The sequence below is a fragment of the Aythya fuligula genome, chromosome 4 (assembly GCF_009819795.1).
Source record: "Aythya fuligula isolate bAytFul2 chromosome 4, bAytFul2.pri, whole genome shotgun sequence".
Classification (NCBI taxonomy): domain Eukaryota; kingdom Metazoa; phylum Chordata; class Aves; order Anseriformes; family Anatidae; genus Aythya; species Aythya fuligula.
The window spans coordinates 69,807,270-69,833,107 of NC_045562.1; the positions used below are offsets into that span (position 1 = coordinate 69,807,270).

Consider the following 25,838-nt stretch of genomic DNA (forward strand, 5'->3'; position numbering starts at 1 on the left):
ACAATTCCTTTTTTTTTTTTCCCTGGTGCTTATAAGACAGGAGTAGGGAGGTTTCCAATAGAAAAGTCACAGACAGTTAACTAAGATGTTTGAAAGGGTGTTCAGCTCAGAATCGTGAAACCTGAAATTTCTGAGTTGAAATCTCTAAGTTGCTGTGATGCACAAAAAGGTCTGATACCTCTAAAAGGAGGATTCTATCCTTTTAAAGTTGAAAGGATTTCTGCTCAATTAAGGTATAGTGGATAATTGGTGATAGATGCTGTTCTAAGATTTTTTTTCTTCAGCAGAGTTACAGTTAGCTAGCTCAGATCTGTTGTTGGGAAACCTTAATTCTGCAAATTGCCTTTATGCATGAGAAGCAATCTAGAAGAATGTACATGTATGTGTGTGCCTTAATTAAGGAAGATGGGAGGTAAGGAAACATGCAGCTGACCCACTAGGATCAGGTTTAACTGCTGCCTTTGAATTTGGGTCCAGATAAGAAGTTTCAGTTGATAATTCTAGAACTATGTGACGCTGAGTAGCATTATAAAGGAGCATAATTACTTAAGCATACTACTCTCAAGATTTCTACAATTTCCCAATCTTGTTTTTTATTTTATTATTTATTTATTTTTTTTTTAACAAAAAACACAAAATGGGAAAATCTGAGGTGCAGTGAAGTATACCTGTTTGCTGGAAGTTTTATAGTGCTGACACCTCATGCCCACAAAGGGATAAGTGTCACTGCACAATAGAAATTCCTCTTTCTTCCTACAGACAGGAGCAAAAACATATCTTTTTAAATTAACACCTTCAGTCTATGTGCAGGCTCAAATCTCTGGAATGGTGGAATAACTATTCATGAGAGGCACTATTGTGGCTCTCATGAATATTAACTTCCAGATTCATTTGGACTGTTCTGTAATATCAGCATCCAATGATCTACATTGCACTTAAGTGTGTCAGCTTTGCCTTTTTTTGGTGGTGTTCCTTTTTTGTTTATCTTTGATAACAAATAAAATCAATTTAGCACCTGATGCAACTGACCTGGTGATGAACATGGTTTGTTGTTGACTATGCTCTCACCTGCAGCCTTCGTTGCCAAGTTAGCTAGACAGCTAGTAGACGTGGCTCTGATTTCCAGTGTGGTAAATAACTCTGAAATTCCTGCTTAAACAGCTGCTAGCTATTTATTATCTGTTGTAGTTTAGAAGTTAAATATGTATTGGAGAAGAAATTATCTTCCAAACTGTAAAGACCTGCAAGATAAATTATCAAGAGTAAACATTGTTTTCTCAGTAGTACTTGCTCAAATCAAGAGGTACTTGGCAGAGCTGTAAATTGTTCCTTCTGACTATTGTCATAAGCTACACTAAGGATTTTATTTTAATTCTTACAGACTCTTATGCATGAGAAAACACCTCAAATACAGGTAAGTGCCTAACCCAGTGCTGCAGAGAATCTGTTCTAGTTTGTATTGTGTTTTACTGAAAGTTAACTTTAACATTTAATTTCATATACACTACCCTCCTTCATATTCTTGATTTCCTTCACCCATAAAGCTGTATGAAACCCACATATAATACAGAATACAACCGGTCAATGTTTGTTTCACTCCACTTCAGACATGACTAGAGCCAGTAAAGCAGGTGTGAGAGATGTGACTGAGTACTCAGCCAGTAACAAGCCACACTGGATCCAGCTGCTCGATTTAGATGTGTGTGTTACTCCTCTGGAGTCAGAGGAGTCTACAGAGTTGTGGTTCTATTTGGGTGCTTAGACGTATCAGCACAGGATCCCAACAATACAAGGCAAGCAGTTCACTTGTGCAGTAAGCCACCCATGTAATTTTTTTAAAACTTCCTACTTTCACTTTGTACTGCAGCTTTATTTTTTTGGGTATCACTTAATCCCCAGCATAATCCCCATATCTCCATAACTTCTCATAATGAGCTTTCTAGATTGAGTTCTGAAAGATATTGGGAGAACATCTTGAGAAGACAAGAGGCAGACCAGGATTAATTTCAACAGTTCAGCTTCTACACTGGTGCCACAGCTACTGAATTTGAATTAGCTCCTGGACCTGCTGGAATCCAACTTGATTCCTTTTGCTATCAGAAGACATCAACTGAATGGCATCTTTCTTCTGATGTATGTAAGAAAGAGGCCTTCAAAGGTACTGCAGGGGTTAGAGGGCTGCTTGATGTGGTGCTCTTTCTAGAATAATAGGCTGAGCAAGTACTCCCTGTGTTGCCAACTCTCATTTTAAAAAAATCTAAATTGATACTGTTTCTAAGGTATCTTTCTGAAGGTATGAAAGTCAAGACAAATTACAACACGCATGCTGACAACCAAGGTATAAATTACTTGAGTCCCTTAAGAAGGAAAAAAAAACCTGACCATTTTATTCAGAGAATGTGCAAATCATAAAATAAGTTCTATTTCATGTACATATTAAGTAATTATCAACTTGTTAAATGCATTCAATGATATACCACCATATCTTTGCCAAAATTCATGTTAATTATCAAATATATTAGAAGGTGAAAATAATTTAAAAAATAACCCCAGTAAAAATACATACAGCACCATATTTTAGTTTAAAGGTGAAGGCCTGCGCTAAAGGTTTTGTGCAGTTGTAGTCTTGTTAGTCGTCTTGCCCTTTGTTTTATTACAATTTAATTCAGTGCATAGTTAAACTGGTTGGCAAACTTCTCATGCTTCCTTTGGTCCATTTGATTCATTGCTTTCACCACCCTTTTCACAGCACCTCTGAAAGAGAAACAAAGTATAAAAACAGTTATGTTGATTCTAGGCAATCTCAGAGACTGTTTATGAATGTTGGGGGAAAAATGAACTATGATTAATTGCTATCAGGCTTCTGAACACTGCACTGATGAGGCTGAACAAATTTGTCTTGTTAATCAAATTAGCTGCAGCAATACAAATAGTTTAATTCAGCAATGATTTTATTAACAGGAGTAAACAAATTGAAGTCTTTCAGTTTAATAGCTGTGCATTCCACCCTCCTAGCATTATTTCTGACAGTCACACATAACAAGTTTATTTTTTTCAAAAGCAAATAACCAATCTGTGATGAAAAAAAGTGACTAAAAGCACCTAACAGGATTTTAAAGAGCCTAGCCAACACTCAGAAACCCTTACCAAATACCACCTGCAAAATTTAGAATGTTTTTATATGGGAAGTGGTTGATGTTCAAGTATAATTCATTTAGCAACTTCCCTTCCAGAGGTTCTTAAAACCCAGTTTCATCAGCTATATGCAGAGTAATAAGGCTCTCTTGAGCACCAACTGTTTAATCCATGACCACAACACTATCTTAGGAGTACAGCAAAGACTGTCATACACTTACGTGTATATGCAGATAAATAACTTAATATTGCAGAATAGAAAGGCAGAAAAAGGAGTTCACAGTTTCAGAGGTGCAAGAAAGCAGAAGAAAGGAAGGCCACAGCAACAATGAAGAGAATGTTCTGTTGTGTGTATCTGTCCCTACAAAAGCTTATGGAAGCTGATGAGTGCAGGATGTAAATTTTCTTTACTGGACTCCAGAGTTCCACTTTTTTTTTTTTTCCCCAGTGACTTTGGAAGCTTCTAGCAGGAAAGCCCAAACATCTGAGGCTGAAAGTTGCAGGTATGTTAAAATGTCACCCTGGTGCTGCTTTTCAAGAAGTTATTTCTGAACACTTCTGTAAAGGCCTGGATGTTCTGCCAGTCTGGAAGGTATAGCAGCTAAGGGCTTGATCTGAGGGACTGTGGCACTCATGGATGTGTCTCTGTCCATTTCTATACTAGAAATGCACTCTGCAAGTCCTCTCGTACCAAGTGGATGGTTTCAAGTCTAGTGCTGTTAGACTCTGTGTTGTCAGAGTCTACCTTTCTCTGCTACTTCTAAGGATGCTGCAGGGTGTCTGGTAAAATGAGGAAAAGGCATCTACCAGGTATTGTGCACTAGCCTTTTTCAGGATTGGGCCTGACACACTATTCCAGCTCTGCTCCTATGGTTACCTCTGAAAGGCAAGTTGATTTCTGTTACAGAAAACTGCTCCTTTTAATGGCTTCACTTTAAAAGCAATTTTGAAACATCTGAAGACAGAGGATACTTCTCAATAATGCTTCTAAATGGTGGGATTAAAGATTTTCTCAGCAGCAACTGTAATCAAAGACAGCATTCTGAAAAAACACCTTGGAAGTGGTCTTTTTTAACAAAATTCTACCAATAAAGTTACCAGAGTAAAGAAAATGTGGTCATGGTTTTGCACTTCAAATATTGCCTAATTGGTAGGAGAAAAGTGAGCCTTTAGCAGTGCTGAGTGGCCTTGACACTTTCATGTCATGTAGGTTTTACATTAGCACCACTGGATTGTGCGATACTGTAAATGAAATGAGATCCCACTTTGATGATCTCTGTGCAATTTCACTTAACTGTATTGGCAGACCAGAGCCTGGGTTTATCACCTATACATTTCAAGTAATTTGGGGTTGTTATAAGGAGCCAAGGTTATCATCTTGTTTAGTGCTGCAAAGCATGAAACCTATTAAAACATGACAGGTTTGATTCCCTGTGCCTGGCACTAACATTCAAAATCATTAGCAAAAAGCACAGTAAACCAAAACCAACTTTTTCAATTTATATTGTTAAACCTGATACAAATTTCTTCTAATTGTATGCTTTATTGACTTTAGCTAGTATTGAGTAACTTGAGAATTTCACAGAAAATGTGTTATTTTGTAATAAAAAGCAACATGGAGTTGGCTTTGTTATTGTAACTATTACATCAGAAAAAGGGAAAATGGATTTTAAACAAATATTGTGTTTTAGATGTTGTTCAACTCATCTAGTATGCTTAGGAAATAACTTAATGATTTTATAACTTTTCTTTTTTTTTTGATTTGACAACTTTCCACTGCTTACTTTGCTTTAAATACTACTTTAACATGTGAAACTCTTTAAACACTTGCAGCTGCTTCCTGTAGGATAAAGACCAGAGCATGCTTGGACAAATTTATGTTGCAGCCACATCTAACCAAGACTAGATATAAGAAATGGCATAACAGAGCAGACATATAGTGCTATGGATGTTCTAAAATCCATTCAGCCTGGGGGTGGGGGGATTGTAAAATCCCACTTGCATCTGAGCTAGTTTACTTCCTTTAAAGTTCTCATCTGTTTACCTAAGTTACGGACACCTGTCTGAAATTTCTAAATGTCATTGAGTGTCCATCAGGATGGCATGAGAAAGCTTCCTAGAAGTAAATTCTGTTTCAGAAAGGAAAAAAAAGTAATTTCTTCTGTAGAGTAATAAAAAAAAAAAAAATCAACAGGTTTCTACAATGCCCATATTTACTACAGATATTCAAGTTACCTCAAACTAATAATCCCCAAATAACAGTGGCTTGAAGCATTTTAGCAATGCAGGTTCATGTTTTGTACCACTGTAGATTTTGGGGTAGAGAGCTGGCTGATAACTTCTGGATTTTAAAAACTTAAGTTTTAAAACTTCATGAACTTAAACATCACATTCACAAGCCTACGATGAGAGAGGCAGGCATGTTGCAAACCACTTTGGTCCCATGCTTACAGTAGCAACCCTGTGTTACTTTACTTTTCTGCAATATTCTTGCTTCAACAGAACCACATTACTAACAAACTACCTGGACTTTCAGAACTCTTTTTACCTTGAGCTAGAAAGTTGTGTAACTATCAAGGTGAAATTGTGAGAATGTTCAGTGACCTAAATAATCAATTCATTAAACTGCATCTCAGAGAAACCAAGCTTTCTTACAAATAAGTAGCTATTGGTTACATTTTTTAAAAATAAAGGTAAGGGTGCATAAATGACCTTGGGTGCATTCATGTTTAGACTTCAGTATGTGGAAGTTATGATTATTTTATGATCGTAACGCTTCTGAGTGTTGCTGCTTTGCAGCCCAAATAGTTTGCTTTCTGGCTAAATGAAGGCCTGGAGCTACTCTTTGCACATGTGCTAGGAGGAAAGGGAGAAATATAGGAACAGCACGATCCTGAGAACACCATGTCTGCAAGTCTCTGGTACAGGTAGCATTCATCTCCAAACTCTTCCACTGAAAAGAGAAGAGATGTGCAGCAGGTTCCACTCCCCTGATATTAACAAGGGATGGTAAAGGTTAAGTGAAAAAGGAGCGTAACACAAAGATCCAAATATCTTTCTTAATGCATTTCTCAGCAAAGGAGAAGAAAATGCACTGGCAGCATGTCTGAGTAACACATGAAAAGAATCGTGGTGTGGATTGGAAAGTGGTGCATCACACCTGGCTACAAGTTTTGTATATACCAGAGTGAGGAAAAATACACAGGAGCAAAGAAGCTGAAGTGGCAGTAAAAAGTTTGGGAATGTCTCTGAACATATACCAGAGGCTTGAGGGCAACTGCCAAGGGTTTTTGACAGATGCTTTTGTTAAAGTACTGCTCAGGACAGCTCGCCTTGGGCTTTCAAAAGGAAAAAAAATCCCTTCACTTTCACTTCATCTACACTACTCCAGTGTGTGTCTGGTGCCATAAGTTGTGTCACTCTGAACGCTTCATTTTCTTTTCAGATTCAGTACGTTATGCACACACAGAGTAGCATCCATCTGGTTAACAAATGATCATCCAAAGAAACCACTACAGCAATTACAGGTTTTTAAAAAGATGAGCGATGGGCCAAAAGGGAAAGCTTTCTGAATTAGTTGCAAATCAACTCCTAAGAAATAACCCTGGTCATCACTACCTGCTAGTCCCTGCCCTCCAGAGACATGAAAGGCATTTGTGCTCTGCCATTGGCAAAGAAAGCTGTTTGCTAAGCGCATGTTAATGTAGAAAGGGAAAACACTGCTGTAACAAAGAGAAACAACGATTTAGCAGACATTAGAAAAAGTAAATATCTTACTTATTGAAGACTTTCTTCTCAAGCCGTGAACGAGAAGTGTTGGCCTGCTGCTTCAGGTCTGTCAGATTTGGGTATTTTTTCCTCTTCCCTTTCTTTTTCCCTCCTTTCCCATCATTTTTAGAGGAACCAAGATCCACTCCTGTAGCTGCTTCAACTTCTCTCATGAATTCTGGATCTCGCCACTCTGTTTAAAAGAAAAAAAACATGCACTTTGAAACTTCAAAATTAAGAAGAACGTGCAATCTCCTAAGGTAAAAGTTCTTGCCACTACCAGGCAACAACAGTCAGTGTGCTGTAAATTGCATACACAAAAGGAGGGAGGATAAGGCAATTAGTCAAAACCACAGACCTTGATGAAAAAGCCCTGCCAGGCTGGGATTGGTATCTACTAGCTGCTGTAGACAAAACTGTTCTGTATAAAGACAAGCTCTTACAGCAGCACAGTAGCAAGATTTCAAGGAAGCTATTCCATGCATGACATAAACACAGTGATCATCAGTTAAAAACTGAGCAAAGTGCCAACGAGGTAGCTGTGGTACTTACCTCCAGAAATAAATTCTGAATAAGATTAAAAAATAAAAAATACGGAATTTGTCAATTTTAGAGTAGAGCGGGGTGATGATATTTTAACATTTCTTCATCTGATATTTTAAAAGCATTCTTGAATATGACAAAAAGAACCCTGTTGGCATAAGCCCAATTTTACATTTGATAATTTTTTCAAAGTATTCCGCACTTCATCAGCTTAATTATCTAAGTAAAACTGTTTTTTGTTTTTATTTTGACAATAGCACAAGCGAATTTCTCTCTTCACAAACTTGTTTTATGGTTTTATCAAATTCTCAATGCTTCAGAATCCAACCACCCACCGCGAGTGGAGTCTGATCACAGTTGCTACCATGGGAATAAGCATAAATGATTTAGACTGTAATTTCAAGGAAGCAGTCATCTTTCATCATTAGTATTATGTCTTGCACAGCAGAACAAGAAGAATGAAAAATAAAAGTAGAAATAAGCAAAAAATGTGTCTAAAGGACAGATATCTTCACGTAGGAAAATTGACCTATGCAAACTTAAGAAAATGGTTCCACATTTTAAACATTTTGAGCACATGGTTTGAGAGTAACACTGTCCAAATTCAGCATCAATGTCAGAATTCCTCCTTTTAATAACCACTAATTGCCAATCATTTGTCATAGAGCTTCACGTATGTCAGCCTGACTTTGCTGCCTGCAGAAACTGAAACACCAAACTTCTCTTATTTAAAATCTATGCAGATATGGGAGAATATGCGGTGCTAAATGACAATACAACTTCACTTCTGCACCAAGCTGGTCAGTGAGCATAACAAATATCAGTAACAACATTTCAAGAAGGTCAGAGGCACTTAAGAACACGGTGTTTAGGAATCCCAGAGCAATTTTCCAAGGAATAGTTAGATGTAACCTACTAGTATGATATGCGAAAGCAAAGACAGGTTAAAATCCAACACAGAAAAAAAAATGACGAAAATGGAGTTACGTAGGAACTGAGCAGGAGATGTATAGAGGGAGAAAATAGAGCACATATACTTGATAGATCGTGAGACTTCAAGAGGTGGGTTCTTTTGGTGTCTTTTTTTTTTTTTTTTTTTTGGAGGTGAAGGAATACAGAACAGCACAATTCAGATACAGGAACGATTAATCCAAGATTAAGGAAAACTGTCTAAACAGTTTATCTCCCAGTAATAAGAAGGCGTCACAGTTTAGGAACCCAGTGAATGGAGCAATTGTTTAAACACAACGAAAAAATGCCGGCATCCAGTAGAGATGAAATGAGCATTTGAGTAAAATGAAGGAGCAATTTAAAAGCCTTTGAGAAAAATCAATAGAATGCCAGGGAAGAGCAGCCTTTTTGAGCATTGATGGGCCCCTAAAGCTCTTCATACATTGTTACTGAGTTTAGCAGCAGGGAAAAGAAAATTACACAGTTTGCAAGGGTAGGCGGGAATCAATACTGTAGTTAGTAAAGAGATGCTATTTCACATCTGACTGGCCAGCGGCCTGCCTTCACCAGCCTGTCCTGATACCTGTTTGTTAACAAGTCACTAAGGGCTGAAAAACCAGATACTCTTCAGGGTTGACACAAAAAATAGGCACTTAATTTGCTCCTGTGTGCGAACTATTGGAAAAGGATGAACAGTGCAGATTAGCAGGTCAGCTTAATCCCTTATGATTCATTGTTTCAAGACCAAAGAGCCCAAAGCACCATTTTGTGGACATTAGCTAGGATTCAAAATTTTATACACTAAGTTGAAAAATGCTTCATAATATCAGTGACAGTGTTGTCAAAACACAAGGCCTTATCACACAAACTATGTTACTTTTACAGAATTGTTTTCCTCTTCAACCATGTAAGGATAAAATTAACCTACCGTCCAATAGGAAAAAGACATAGGAAGAATGTTTGTGGAATTTCATTACAAAACTGATCTCCCAGTTTTAATGTTTGGCATTTTTCAAGCTGTCATCATTAGCAAATGATGTTTTCAATCATATGATCAAAGCACTTACTGTGGTTCTCTACTTGTACATTTTCCACAGCAGCACTTTGTTCAAGTCTAAGCTAAAAAAAAAAAAGAAACAACAAAAAAATAACCCTCCCTCCACTCCCCAAACCACAAACCCAAACCAACCAACCAAACAAACAAAAAAAAACTTTGAAAAGGTTACTGAAAATATTATAAAATAAATATAAAAAATCCAAGGCACAGGAAGAAAAGAAACAAACAAAAAGCAGTGGATAAAAGTATTCAGTGACATCTGGTGTATATATGGCTTTAGAAACCTTGAAGGTTTTGTCCAATAAATTAAGTGCTGTAGCCTGCTCAGTATCTCCCCAGACAGCCAGGATGGACCTTTGTGTGACATCTCAGCTTAACGACGGCACTCAATAATGCAACACAGCAATGTCAACACTGGTTTGGGACTAACACACACATCCTTGTGGGCCAGAGGTGAGAAGCCTCTAACAACACCGTGCTGACACTGTAATAAAAATAAGTATTATGTCTAGCCTCGAGCAATGGCAATTTCACAGAATAAATAAAAAAATCAATATTTTTCAGCGCAAGTGATTTTTATACCAAAGTATTGGTTTCCAGTTTGAAACTAGTCCCTCAAGAACACCTCATAGCTTAATTTGGTGGGTTTAGTTTGTCATAACTGAGTTGGGAACTTTCCTTTTTAGCACAACTTCCCTGCCCCTGGCCTGTCTTCACTACATTTCCTGTATTTCCACTGTTGGTTGGAAGCCAGCTTAGAGCACTTCACTCTACTTGGAAAATGATGGAAACTGCCTGTGAACGCAGCACTTCTTGACGCTTGGGGACACCAAAATGTGTTCAGTGACTGCTGCTTTCGTGGGGTGCTGGTAATGCCCAAGCACTGTCACTTGAACCTCTATCACAGGAAACTGGCTGGATTGATTATATGTTTAAATGCACCTTTATTCATCACTGACCTTTTTGGATAACAGATCAATCACTATTCTTTATGCACATTTTTTGTGAAAAACTCAGTACCCTCACTCATAATATACATAATTATGAAACTGGTGAGAAGTCAGCCAGAGCTTAAGAGAGAAATTACCAACTCTCTTCTTAAGGGACCATACTGCAAGGTATCGAAGTGATAAAGCCTAAGGGTAAGTTTAATTAGAATGCAGAGTACTCACCTAGACTAGTTTTAAACAGAGACAACTAACACCTGGGGAAGGCAGAGTAAATAACACCTCTGAAAACAAATCTGTTCCCTCCAGCTATACACTATGTCTTGCTGGATAGATCCCTCTCTCCCATCTTCCTTTGTAGTGCATCAACGTCCTTTTGCTTCATTCTAGATATCCTCTTGGGGATCTATGAAAATCTACCTTCTGTCTATTGCTAATGGAGTTTAATTGTACCACTGAAAAAAAGAAGTCCCTTAGTCTCCTTGGAAGTCTTCTTGCCTGTGTGTTCATTGGTTGCTGCCCTTCTCATTGCCTGCATGGCTTACCTAACAGTCCAGAGCTTTATCTCACCTAAAAATGGTACAATAATCTTGGGGAATGACAGGTCTTCCCTTCAGAGCATCCTACCTGAACGCAGTAGCCAGAATACAAGGTTCAGACTATTAGTTTAGTTGTCCATCCCCATTGTTCAAGAACAAAATAGAATATTGTGTATTAAACAGTAAACAATTAAATAGCGCAGGTTCTTTTGCTGCCTTTCTCAAGCCCATTCCAAATACTGTGTCTGCTACCAGACTGAATAAAACACCAACAGAATTCTAGGCAAGTGCTTCCCTAAGTCAGAGTACTTTGTAGCACAGCACAGAAAGAAAGCATAAGGAAGACAAGAATTCTCCTTCTAAAATACATGTAAATACAAATGAGAAGATATAAGAAAAATAAATGCCTGCATTGTGACAACAAAAACACTCTGCCAATATTTGGAGTAGTCCTAATAATATTAAAATTTCATCACATAAACTACAACTGTTAGGGACCAGCGAAGTTAGACAACTTATTTTGCCAAGGTGTGGGAATAGTTACAGTCAAGCATCTCCCAGGAAATAGGCTTAATTGCCTTCAATATACATGTTCCTTGTGATAAAGAAAATAATTTGTCCGCTTGAGAAGTGTTAGGAACATTATGAGAACTACAGAAAATAAAGAACAACGTAAAGTTAACCTTACTCTGTGTATACATTCATCCATACTTAGGAGATAAGCAAGAATCATTGCAAATGATCTGAAAATTAAAATCAACAGGAATTTAAATGAGAGAACGGAGCTAGGAGCAAAACAGAAATATGATCCAGTTCTGTGGATCTCAACCTGTGCCTTTTTAACAAAAGAATTAGGTTTTCTTCCATATAACCTCTCATTTGATGTCCAACTGTGTACTGAGATTGTTGTCCAATTGTAGACACTGTAGATACTGTAAATAATGTAATATAAATATGTAAATATATTGTAGATATTGTCAATATTTTATATAGTGTATGTAAGCACATGTAAAATAATCTTTGAAAAAAGCCCAATATGTTTAGCTCCCACCTCTATCTAATATTTTGACATTGTTTTTAGGTGCTATGGAGACACAAACCTGGCTCAGCTGCTTGCTTCTCAAACCGCATCTTTTCTTCTCTGTCTCTGTCCTCTGCATTAACAGGAATCCCACGCTCATCCCGAGGAATTATCTTTCCGTGGAAAGGGCACTGCACAAAGAAAGGGAAAAAAATCTCAAAACTTCGGAATAAAAAGATGTTTACACATTATCCAGCATAGCTTATGCCTGGAATCAAGTCATAAAACTGTACATCTGAACCCCAGTCCTCCTTAGAAGGCATCAGGATCCCATAAGCATCATGTGTTGAATACATTCTGAATCTCAAAGAAACAATCTCTTTGTGATATGAATATTTGGTTTCAAGAGAACAGGTAGCACAACCTGTCATGTCTGGAACAAGGGTGCTCATCCTACATCATATTTGTTGTCTACATTACATCCTTATCACATAACAAACCCATCTGAAGTACTTTAGTGCATTCAGAACCTTCAATCTCAAATACAAGAAAAACAGAGATATTGAACGAAGTATTTACACAAAGGATCTCTCCTCAGTAGAGCTCATGCTTTGAGGTTGTACATCATTTAGCTTTCATAAAATCTAATTTGTAAATAAAATCTCTTTGCCCCCCAAACACTCATGTTTCTAAAAACTGTTAGTGTCAAATATGCTCCAAACAAGGAAAATTTTTAAGCAACAAACTGTCACTGCTTTGTACTGTAAAGTACTTAAATATAACAATAATAATAATAATATAAATATCTACAATGAATGCCAGAAATATTTCAGCGCTCTTTAAATGTCTACAACTTCATTACAGAAAGGACGCTTCCTATGCGAAACACACAGCAACAGCAAACTTCTCCAGAAACAACTTTCATTCAATCCCTTGAGTCGTATTTATAGTGCAAAATTAACGTTTATAGGTATGTTTTAATGACATCCTCTCCATACAGCACATATCCAGGAAGTTATGTTACTCGGTGCCTACCTTAATCCGATCTTGTCTTTCGCACAGACTTCCATTAGGCATTGGTGCTCGACATTTATGCTTCACTGGTTCAAACTTGCCAGCAAATGTTATATATCTAGTTTTTAACATTTCAGCTATTTCGTTATTTTCCACCTCTTCCTCTACTTCACTGGGTGCCCAAAATCGATGCTCAGAAGAAAATCTGGGAAAACAATAAAAAATGTATTTGTCTATAGAAATGTTGTGCCTTTCCTGTCCAGGCTCGCTGAGCCACCTGCATCAGACACAAGTTCAGCGTGTAGAAAGCACATAAAGGAGCCAGCATAATCCTGGGGTAAACCTGCATTTACAAGGAGGGGAAGCTTTATCAGCAAGCTAGAAAAAAAATAAAAATCTACCACTCTTTTTTAAGACTCCCTTTCTTTCTTAAGATTGCCTTATGATGATGATGTTTTTTAAAATATTACCAAAGCCTGACTAGCATCAAGTTCTTGTTTAATCTGCTCACCTTCTACCACTCTTAGCCCTAGCTGGTGACATGGCATTGAGAGTCAGTTATCCAATACCCAGTTTCAGTGAATAATTTTGTAATTCTGTATTAATATTCTTCATAAAAAAATACTTCTACTGTGAGTCACGGAAGATAGATCAGGGAGGAAACAGCTTGATCTTAACTTGCCTGATCTTATTCCTGACAGCTGTACTCCTGTAGCAGCAGAGAAGCAGGAGCTGAAATCAGGGCATGTGGCAATATTTTGATACCCAGGAAAAGAGCAAACCCTCTGCCGAGTCTTACAGAATTTTTTTCTTCTAGGTTCCGTGGGCTGTTCTTCTATATCATATTAATAACTCTGAGAAACTTATGAGGTATTCCTCCAGGAAATTAAGCTAGTCCATTGAAAATCTATTTTAAAATTAGAGAACCTTACCTACATTTACAGACATATATAGGCAAATAAGCTCTTCATTATTCTACTGTAAAGATTAGTACAGCGTCAAAAGACACAGGGAATGGGAAAGAAGGGAAGTAAGGATCTCATGGTGCAATTTAAGCAATGCTTTGAAAAGGCAGATTTTTGTTTGAAAAAAGATGTATGTGACAAATAAAATCTTTTCATAAGAGGCATGAGTAGGGGAACAGATGAGCAGCCAGAAGCCCAACACCTCACTCCTACTCACACCAGCTGAAAAAGAAGTATTTGAAAAACAATCTTCCCGATAGCCAGTCTCACTGTCAACATTTTAAAATCTGACTTTCTCATACGTGCTGTTGGGAGGCATAGCGTTAAATAGGTGAAGGGGAAAGACTTTTCCATTTCAGATTTTAAAAATGCAAATTCCATACACACTCCATTATTTTCTATTTTTTGTTTGTTTTTGTTTTGTTTTGTTTCTAGGCATCTCTGTAAGATAGTATGTGTGCATATAGAAAAGTTAAGAGTTGGTCAATGACTATCTTAATTTTTCAATAAATACATATTACACCCAGGGGTCACTGGTATTGTGTGCGCACAGTTACTTAAATTATCTTTGGTTAGATTGGCATATCTGCAGTTATAGACCATAAGGTTCAGAAGTGTGCCCTCTATTTTAATGGGAAGCATAAAAATAAAACAGTACAGCACAAGGCAGACAGGCAGTGAAATATGCTTGATTTTACTTATGACTTGAATAACTCATTTGCAATATAAAATAAAGCCTTACTACCTTTTTGGCATTAGCACAGACAAATGCTTCTTAAAGCCTTGCTGAAAATCGTAACCAGTCTTTGAAGAGCTTACACCTCACCAGACAGAGCCCAAAGCTTGGAGTATCTGTGCTAAAGCACTGTTATGTATCAAATTTCACTTGTTTTCAATAATTTAAAACATATTCAGCATTTTATACAATCAAGTACTGGTGAAAAGTTTTGCCCTTGTTCCTTTCTGCAAACACTGTCTCTTTATAGTTAAATTAAGATAGAGTGAAATGTACCCAAACCAATCTAACTGATGGAATTGAGGGGGTATTATCTTAAAAATGCACTGAAAATCAGCAAATTAGGCTCATTTCCAAAGTGTGGAAATACACCTAGCTATTGTGAAGACATGAAGTGAGGAATAAAAAATTTACATGTCATCAGGCAGGGTAGACCTTGTCATGAAAATCTAAATTCCTCTGTGTCAAAATGTGGAGACGATGGTGAAGTGAACCCCTTGGTTTCACACTGAAGCACCATTTCTGTGTTGTTTTTTTTTTGTTTGCTTGTTTTTTGCACAGCATTACTCCAGCCCATATAATGATTATGGGGTTTTTATTTGATTTGTGTTGGTAAGAAAACAAACTAAGTTAAAGTAATACTGCTGAGAATATACGAATTTGATTTGCAACTCAGCCAGTCAATGATTTTTGCCTTATTCAAGCCAACTATGGTACACACTGATACTAAGTTTCTGGTGGACTTGTATGGAATTTATACACATAGGAAAGACATTGCAACCCAACTTTCATATAAAAATGCTAGTACTAAAAAATGGACTTTAAAAACAAACTGCCAGAAACAAGTTGTGATTGTATACCTCTAATCTATTCTCCCCAACATTCCTAGAGCTTTCCCCAAACCAGCAATGCTTCATCTCCAAGAAACACAGAACCTTCCCAGACAAAAACGGGAAGTGAGAGATTGAAATGCAAATCCTGTAACTGCCACCTCCTCTTCTGTGACTGAACAAGCACATCAATTTCCTCAGTCACCACTCTGTAAAGTCGGGAAAAATATCCATGACACCTCCCTGGTCTTTCTCCTACCTTGTCTGTTATTTATTTAGACTGTGAAGCCTCCAGCAGAGGGACTGTCTATCATGGACTTGCACAGCACTTCACAGAATCAGGTACTGATTTAAATTGGACTAAGTGCTGCCATACTGCAAATAATACACAAACATGAAAAGAGCAGAAAAAATGTGCTTTGAAGTATCAAAGGACATTTAATTAGTACCACATCTTCTCAAAACAAATACCGCTTTAAGGTAGAATTTCTGACTTTGATTATGGGTCCTACAACACAAAGAAAAGAAAAAAAGTAATTATCAAAAGAAATAGCAGTCACCCCACTGCATGACCTTTGAGTAAAAGTAAATCTGTGTATTTGTTTAATTTGTCTTAAAAGAAAAAGAGCATTTACTTGAGTAAAAGTAAATCTGTGTATTTGTTTAATTTGTCTTAAAAGAAAAAGAGCATTTACTTGAGAATCTTCCCAGCGCTTGGCTGATCCTGTCCCCAGTAGTGAAGATCTAACCCAAAAGGCATGAGGGGAGCTTTAGCTCTTTCCTCTTCTAGTTTTCTTCTCTTACTGTCAGGCTCTTCTGAAGCTGCTGGCTCAGTAGATGCAGACTCGCTGGAGAAAAATGATGAAAAGTCAATAGAGAACAACCACAATTACAGCTTTTTCTGTTTACATTAGTTTTTCATACCACTAATATTAGTTTAGATCTAGGACTACAACTACCTTTTCAGGGTTGTCTTTTTTTTTTTTCCCCACACCCCAAAGGATACAGACTGTAAAATCACACAATGTAAGCATAGCACAGTGCATCATGAAGCTGAAAGATTAACTTTTTAAAAATTAGCTTTAATTTTACAAATGTAAAAAAAAAAAAAAATGTACACTTTTTCAAAACATATACCTGGTTATTCCAAATTCTGGAGTTCTAATGAAGTAAACCCCTTTCTCTTTCTGAGATCACATTCCAGTTTGGGAAAGCCCTCAAAACCTAGCAAAGTGTCTTCTTTCGGACAACACAGAAGTGTCTTTTTAGGAACACACCACTAAGTAGATTACTCCAGACTTATCCCCCAGAGACTCACAGATAGATGTTAAACAAGAATTTCACCAAGCTTTGAATAGGATTGACAACAAATACGTCTTTGGAATCAGTAGAACATGCCTCCAAACAGCATTGATAGATAGCTTAAGTCACTAGGAACAAGAGACTTCTGAAACTACTTTCTAACTTAGCATAGGATATGTTCTGTTTAGCTGCAAACTGAAAAATCCCCCAGTAAATGGGGCTGGCTTTGTTGGTTAGGAGAGGGGATAATGTTTTATCTTTTCACAGGGGCCACTTACACAAATCAAACCTAAATCAAGTGATTAGTAAAAGAGTCCTTAAGGGCCTACTGCAATCACTAACAAACCCCCAAAGTAAAATAAATGTAACTTTAAAATGTGAACAAGATAGACTAAACCTTAGCTTGCCCAGTCCAGGAGTACTCTTCCGTATTTTTTTTGTGACTAATAAACACAAGTAAGAGCAAGAGGTTTCTACAAATCATAAGAATTAAAATGAAAATAACCTGGCATGAGGAGGTGTTAACTTCGGTAGTTTGTCTCTGATGAGTTTCAGTGTTGCAGCTGCACAGGTTGGGTCAAGTTCATCTTCATTCCCTTTCAGCTGGGCTCGGGAGCTGGCTGGAGCTGGTCCTGCTGGCGTCTTCCTCACTGGTGCTTTTGGGGGTGACTGAGGCTCTAGCCCTGCAAAAGAACCCAGTGTTGAGTTTTGCTTGAGGTTTACTTCCCCTGCCCTTAATGCTTCACAGCAGGGCCAAAGCAGCTCAGAATGCTCACTACATGCAGAAAGCTGTCTTTGCAATTTGCATTAGACATGAATCCCACTCACAGACAGAGTGGTATTTCTATCTCTGAATTTTTTCTTATTTTTGAACAGAAACATACTGAGTAACTAAGTACAGCAAATCAACTTGTAAATTTTTATGACATGGTGTGACAACAAAGAGTGATCATGCTTCATCTTGGGAAGAACAAAACTTTAACAATACACATTTGCCTAAACTGTGACGATGCATTTTGTATTCAAGTTTCTAGAACGGGAACCATCACCGCACAGCACAGCTGGCACGGAAGCACACCTGGTGGAAAAACTGCGTGTGAGGCACATCCCTGTGCTTTGGTGATTCTTGGTTACCATACTCACCCTTCAGAGCTGAAACTATGAAACCAAATATTTATTTTTTCCTGTTGTTAAGAGGCACCACTGAGAATAGTTCAGTTTTAATTCCTAAATACAACCTCAAACAGAATTATCTAGGGAGCATTCTTCTTTCAGATAGTAAAACATAAAATTTGCCAAGATAAAATATCCAAGCAGCACAGCGGTACAGCCACAGGGTACTCTGAAGAGACAGTAAATGGGTGAGCGACACCTGAGGAACAAGCCCACAGTGCAAAGCATTACCAGGCACAGAAGTACAGCAGCAGCAGCTCGGTGGGCCAAGTTAATTAATTTATACAGCTCGATTAGACCATCAGCATGGACTGTAATGATGCAATTAGATAGACCAAGCAGTCAGACAGCACATGCCTCTACCAGCTGAGCTAGAGAAGCAACTCCATTAGCTGGCAGTAGTTACAAGAACTTTTCAGCCAACGACAGCTAAAATGGGAGAGATGTGATCCCCCACACTGACATAATAGCATCTTCTCCTCCAAAAAGCTTTTTCATTAAAGAATTGGCTGAAATGCCACCCACCCAAAAAATATCAACAAAAAAAATCTCAATTTCACACGACTAAAATTTTCAGCAAATATTCTCAGCTTTCTTACCAAAAGCAACCTGTGTTTACCTGACATGTTTTAGCTGTTATTAAATTGGGACTTTCCTTCCATCTCTTGCCCCCTTCTAGACAATCCTGAAGCAAGAGAGTCCCCAACCCTGAAGCTGTATCCTGACGTATTCTTGTTTGGATAATTTGTTTTGTTAGTTATTAATTGTATCACAAGATATCAACCAGAAAAGTTGATGTGGGTATCTGTGACCTGACCACTAAGCGACAAGCTGGTGACCTAGATTTTCCCCCTAGGTAAATATGAGCTGATACTTTCCAAGTACCTAAACCAGGAGGTGAGTCCTTATGCAGGGAATGACATCTCCTCCTCCTTTCTGAAGGCTCCAAGCTCAGGGCATAGAAGGAAGCCTTGGCAGCTCCCTGATTAACCCAGCCCATGGACATCCTCTGTCTGCAGGGAGCCAACAATTCCAATTCAACCTCCACAAAGCTGAAGCTCCTAATAAAGAGGGGGTAAAGAGAAGAAGACATTCAACTGGATCTGGCTTGCATATGTGTGGCCTTTCAACTTTGCTGTATACAGCAAATGCTCACTTCAGTCATTCCCAGATCTTCTGAATACAACGTCTCTCTCCAGTATGGTTTATGCTAGTCACAGCAAAGGAAAATGTTTTAAGAACAGATGCAGGGCAGAGGTCAGTAACAACTGTGGCAGATGGCTTACCTTTCCTTTCAAGACAAGAGAAAGAAGCAAGCAGGACTCAGAGAAGAGGATAAAAGAGTACTAGCCACCAGCAGTCAATAAGGACTTACAGACACTCTTACTCAGCCATGCCCACATCATCTTCTCTAATGAAAGTGAGAACGTCACATTCACCTTGTTGTCTAACTTCGATTCCTAAAGTCAACAAGCCTTTGAAGAACATCGCATTGTTTTTTCTTTTTTTTTTTAATCATTTAAAAGAGTAATCGATACATTAGAAAACAGCCTCAAAATTAGCAGAAGGACCAGTAATAACAAATTATAATTATGCATAATAGCAGGGGAATATCTAGGATATTAGATATATCTAATATCTAAGATAATAGCATAAGCAGAGGAATATCTAGGATAAATAGCAAAAGAAATGATCTCATGCAATTTATTCAGCTGTGGACTTGCCATTCAGGAGGTATAATGGTGCCCCCATAAAAGTGTTTTGTAACAGTAGTTAGTAATTCACTGAAGGCAATAACTCTGAATGTATCTATCTGGTAGGCAGGAAGGATAGGACTGCACCTCAGCTTCTCTCATTTCCACAGAAAGGGAAGAAGCCCTTCTAAGGTGCTCTGTGAAACAGAAGTGAAACAGAATTAACTTGAAGTATTTTGTTATAAATTCAAAGCATCAGGATTTAGATGAGCAAGCTTCCTTTTATGTTAGGAACAGTTACAAGCAAACAGAGCCTTTGGGGACAACAAGGTTAGCTGAGAAAAATGTGACAGACCGTACCTGTAATGCTTGGACTGTATTTGCATATTAAACATTTAGCATTTAAATGTTTTTTTGTTCTTTTTTTTTAATGACAAGAATGCCTCTCTGAAAAGAGCTGTTCAAACCAAATGTTTTGAGAGCGCTTGCGTTGTGTACCTTTTGCAAATTGCCTTTAAATAATAATAATAATAAAAAAGCAGGTATACATCTCTCACCACACCTTTATTGCTCCTTCAGAGAGAATATGTGCATATGTGACAAAAATTCTCAGAAAATCCTTGTTTTATTAAAAAAAAATTCTATGATGTTTATGGAAAGCATGATTGCTCATACAATACACTGATTTTGTTTGGGGGGAGAGAGGAGGAGCACAGCAGAGACAAGCACTCAGCAACATAGAAACGAGATAAACGGACAATGTGACATTTAGATAGATAAAATCACATTCAAAAGATCAATACAGGAATTCTTAAGAGTTACAAGAAAAACTATTTTTTCCATTGATTTCTTATTTTAAACCATTAACAGAAAAATGGCTAAAAGTAAATACCTTGCTACATCACCTCTACTGTCTGTGTTGTTTTTTTTTTTAAGTCTCTGTTTATAAAATTAGTTCTTGCTAACCAGATAGAGTCACCACACAGACACGGCTATCAGAATGGCATCCAATGTCAGGGTGGGTTTTGTTTTGTTTTTTAAGACACAGGTGGGATTAAGTGTCGTTTTCAAAGTAAAATTGCTCTTAAGAATTCTGCTGCTCTGTGCGTTTTCTTTAATGCAAGTACAGTACCTGGGCTCAAATTGTTCCAATAGCAGCTGTTAGAAAGAATCATAAAAATGTTCAAATCCCCTTTTTTGTTTAAATTGACCAAATGGCACCTATTTGCCTGAAGCAATAAAGTAGACCGTGTTCACAAGACAAATCGATAGAAGGAAAGAGAGAGGCTGGGGTTTCAGCTGAAGTTAGGCTGCTGAATGCTGACATTATTGATTTTAGCTAGTTCAGCTGGCCTTGTAATTAAAATGTAAATTTGAGAAAGAGATTATGTCCTGACAGAAACGGTGGGATTAGGGGGAGATAAAAGCCCCTCAGTGAAAATTCAGAGAAAGAGCGAGCACAGGTTTCCTCAGCTGTGTGGATTTAGACGAAATCTAGCTACTTCAGATTCACTTAAGTTTAATTGAAAAAACGGAGATAGAATATAAACAAGTGCTACCGACTTCAACTTTCCTTAAAAAATACAACAATTTCTGTTTTCCATTCGTTGAATCTTAGTCAAGCCGAATGCATGTGATTTGTATTAGTACAGAAAAACTCCAAAACTGTCAAGAATATCTAGCAATTGAGGTACAATATTTACACACTTACTCTCTACTGTTCTCATAATGAAAAAATCAGAATGCATTTTATTCAAGAGCCACAGTAAGCTTTCCTGTTAAGTAACCTTGAAAAGCTTACTTTACATGGACTTACAGACCAGAGAGTTTAGGGCAACAGCTGGGGCAGAGCTTCCGAACAGCTTCATTGTTTCAGGCCAGTTTTGCTATCTCTCACCAAGCACAACCGTGTGCATGAACACAACTACCGTCGGTGATGACGTGGTAGGAAGATGGCATTATCTCTGGTTCTGCTATCCATAAGGGATGAAACTTTGAATTATGTAAGTCACCCCTGCCAGACAACTGATCATTATGAAACCATTACAAATTAAAGGAATATTCAGTTGGTTTTTTAATTGGGAGAATGAGAAATTTCTTATTACTAGATGCTATAAGCAAACTCTAAAAAGTCTTCATACAGGGATAAACAGGTTACAACATTTATCTTTTTTTTTTTTTTTTTTTTTTTTTTTTTTGTGGTAGGAAACTTCCTCATTAATTTGAAAATTGAGTAACAGATACAGTTTCTTATCTTACCCTTGAAAGCCACCAATCAAACTGCTGCTGCTGGGGGAGGATGCTGAAATGCCAGAGGTGGTTTCAGCAGAAGTCTCACAACACAGGGGAGCCATGCACACAACCCAAGGCAACTTACCACATGGTCAGCTGCACATTACTGTTTCTACATAAATTACACTGCTTTCAAAAAGTCGTCAAGAATTTATAACCAAAGATTTTAAACAACCAAAATCAATGCCCACAGCTGCCTTTTAACGCACGCACATTCGTTTATATTTATTGAGAAATTTTCAAGTTCTACTTTGTTAGTCCAAATTTCGAAATTCAAATCATTCAAAGAAAAAAAGGTAAGTTAGTTAACTACAAAATTCATTAACATTACATAAAGTGTTTAAGTATTTAAAGTATTTGTTTGGCTTATATTATAGATCATGCTAATTTGTTATAATGATAATTGTCATTAATTAACCCTTATTACAGATGTTTTGAAATCATAATTAAGAATCAGAATAAATCAAAGTAGCAGTATTTAGGTTAAAATCTTTCTATTCCTCACACCCTGATCTTTCAGGCTTCTTACTTATCCTTTTACAATCCCTGGCCATTGCTCAGCTCCTGCCAGGTACACTAATATCACAAACAATTCAGAAGTACAATCAGCATCCTGTACAGTCACTAATTTCTAACTTCAGAAGGCATCCCATGGATGCTGTGTCCTGTCAGATTTCCCGTGAAACTTATTTACATAGAAGGACCTTGCTTGAAAGTGAGGAAGGGCTTGCAGAATCTACTGATTAGGATGCATCAGAAGAAACATCTACAATCGATACTTCTACATGGATGTAGAAGTAGTTTATTGGAATGCTTTTTTCCATAAATATGCAATTATCTTCATTTCAAATACTGTATTATCAAAATTTTACTCAATTGTTGTCCTAAGCGTAGCTATATAGAATGTTTGTCTATATACAGATATATTCAAAATATTAATATAATGAGGTTATCTCACCTGTAAAATTGTAATTAAATACTTCTAATGTTGTAAATGCTAAGAAACATTCAGACTGTATGTCACATATCCAATTATAGCAGATCAGGACCAGGGTCCTAACTCCAGTGCTGATATTTGTTATCTACACATCTATAGTAAAACAATGCATGCTATTTCAATCATGTAACAACTTTGATTTATATTAAAGCACTTCTAGCAATATTAATATAAATCTTATTCTAAATACTGGGCTCCCATTTAGGGAAAGAAACACAACTCTATGTGAACTGCTTTTTTTAGAATTTGGGAAAGGGGATCCAAATTTCACAGATTACCAAAAGCTGAAAGTAACTAATTCTGTTTGTCCTTCCTCCTGCAAAGCCTGATTTGAGTTTTTTTCCATTAAAAAGTCCTTGTTTAGCCTAACATGAAAGAGCACAATGCTCCATGTTCTTCACCTGTAGGAAAAATTCCCTCGGGAAGTTTCCAAGGTATGGAGAACAGACAAATCAAACCAGACTAAAAAGCCATTAGGTTTTTAAAGCAGACCCCAGAAAAACTAAGAAACCATTATTTCATTTCTTCTCATTTAAATAAAAGCTTAAGTGTAATTTTTGATTTCCATTTATCCATCACATGTGTTTCTACTTAGTAATTCAACAGCCAGCAGCACCTCAGCAACTTCATTCCCAAATACTAACGCCATCAAAAACATTTCATTACAGTTGAGGTAGGACACAATCATTTGGTTAGTTTCAGTGATGCACATTTTTTGGCCTGTAGCTGATGGAAACAACTTGCTGAGCTGCTCTTCAGACATACATCTCTCCCCGAATAAACTCACCTTTTGTTTTGTATGAAACACTGCAACCTGTTGGCAACAAAAGCTGCTGTACCAAATCCACATCAGTGTTCCCTTACTTGCACTGACTCATCTTGAGTTAAGTCTTACCATGAAAAACAAGCTCTCTCCTGTGGAGGCCTAGGCTTGATGTAAACGGAACCACTTCAAAAGCCATTTCAAAATGATTTCAGTAAGTTTTGCAAATATGCCTACCACCAGGGAACCACAATCAGTCCTAATAATAGAAAACTAAACAAATTATTTTCCTGAAAGACTAGTAAGGGCTGAAAACAAGTCTTTCGCTAAGTATTCAGACACATTTAGATGCTGTAATTAGAGATGTGCTCAACACTAGGCGCACAGAGTTTGTGCTTTCTCCCTGTGATTTCCAGATTTTCATGCATACCATTAAAAAACATGGGATAGAGAAATACCTAACTGGAAAATCAACAGACTGTAGAAATGCAATCTGTTAGTCTATACAGTATGTGTGTGTATATATATATATATATATATATATATATATATTTATATATATTTATATATATATAAACACACACACATATTTTGTTGTTGTTATTCCCAGTACAGGCTGTTAATGGTTAGAGAAAATACCAAAGCTGTAAAAATCCCACTCCTTCAATGAGTGGCTACAACTGTGAGTTTATCCATGTTTCTAAAATGCTCAGAGAGCTGTGCTAGAATACCTTGTGTAGTCTGAAATATTCCAATTTCTCTCATTGTAAACGCAGGTGGTGAATTCTCTACTAAGGAAATAGTTTTGTGTTTTAAGTTTGTTAAGTTGGGTTACAAGCCTTCTTTCCCGTGTTGCTATGACATTTCATACAAGAAAATAAAGGTACTTAACACACAAAAAAGACATGACCCAGACACCATCAGATTAGGAAAGGCAGTTTGGGGACATCTAACCCACAAAAGCACATCAGTCTGTGATGCGAAGAGGGAAGAATTTCTGAAATGGACAGAACTAACCCCTGGGATTTTAGAAATGCAGCATTGATCTTGATATGAAAAAAGCCCAAACAGATTTTAAGACACAATGTGAGCCACGAAAGTGGTTATCAGGGACCTAAAAACATTTTAGTATGAGGCTTAAATACAAGAAAAATAATCTGATGAACAAGATTTGAAATAACAGTTTATGTTCTTGATTGAACAGTCCTTTCCCACATAATTCTGAGTAAAGGTTGAAACTTGATAACCAGTTGACGGTTTCCATAATATTCCCAAATCAGATGGCTTGCCCATGTCACCACTTGTGAAATGACAATACCACTTCCCTGTGCCTCAAAGTGGTATCACATAAATAAATTTGTGGATGCATGCACTGAGACCCAGGCAAGAATTACGAGTCACAAGAAAACCTATTAGTACCTTGATATTACTTAATTAGAGTGGGATTTGACTTTTAGACAAACACCCACATTTAACAATTAGACACAGGTGCCTGAGCTCTCTCTGCAGCAGAGATCTATGCAATACAATCAGTGGTGTCAGGGGAGGTAACAAAGGCCCCTACATTCCCTGAGTGGAACAGCTTCCCAGACTCCATGGCCCTCTCTAAGGCACCAGCAGCAGAAGAGGGCAGTTGCTTGAGGAGGAGCTTTGGACTAGATCAGAGATTGCTCTGTTTTCACCTGGAAAAGCACCTCTCTCAAGCCTGATCACTTCCCCACGTTGTTCAGAGCTCAGCTACAGCAATGTCAGGGCAGGAAGGAATCTCTTCTCCTGGTGTCAGCTCCAAATTCTCTCTTTGGCACAAGAACCATGTCGTATGACACAGTTTCATTCTTGCCCTTATCCACCTTCAGGCTTTAAGCCAATGCAATGGACAGCTGATGAGCAAAGGCTGGAATGTGCGAAATCTCAAGTGGAAATAATGCTTTATTTTCTTTAATAGTACCTCCTCTCTCCCCAAAGCTTGCTTTTAAATAAAAAACACCTCAATTTTTAAGCAGTTAGCATACTGACCGTACAAGAGGAAGTTAATCTTCAATAGAAATAAGCAGCATTGGTGCAAAGTGCTGAAAGAACTGGAGTGATCCTATGAAAATTATCTTCACAGT

General features: G+C 37.5%; 1 protein-coding gene across 1 annotated transcript in view; it reads right to left on the minus strand.

The window, feature by feature from the left end:
- Positions 1-2,389: 2,389 nt before the first annotated feature.
- UVSSA (UV stimulated scaffold protein A) overlaps positions 2,390-25,838 on the minus strand; it is a 50,665-nt gene continuing 27,216 nt past the window's right edge. The window contains exons 8-13 of the mRNA XM_032187110.1: positions 17,314-17,491; positions 16,202-16,354; positions 12,997-13,180; positions 12,041-12,152; positions 6,913-7,096; positions 2,390-2,754 (exon numbers count right to left, since the gene is read on the minus strand). Coding sequence (XP_032043001.1) covers positions 2,661-2,754; positions 6,913-7,096; positions 12,041-12,152; positions 12,997-13,180; positions 16,202-16,354; positions 17,314-17,491 — 905 coding nt within the window. The 3' untranslated portion in view covers positions 2,390-2,660. The remainder of the gene's footprint in view (positions 2,755-6,912; positions 7,097-12,040; positions 12,153-12,996; positions 13,181-16,201; positions 16,355-17,313; positions 17,492-25,838) is intronic.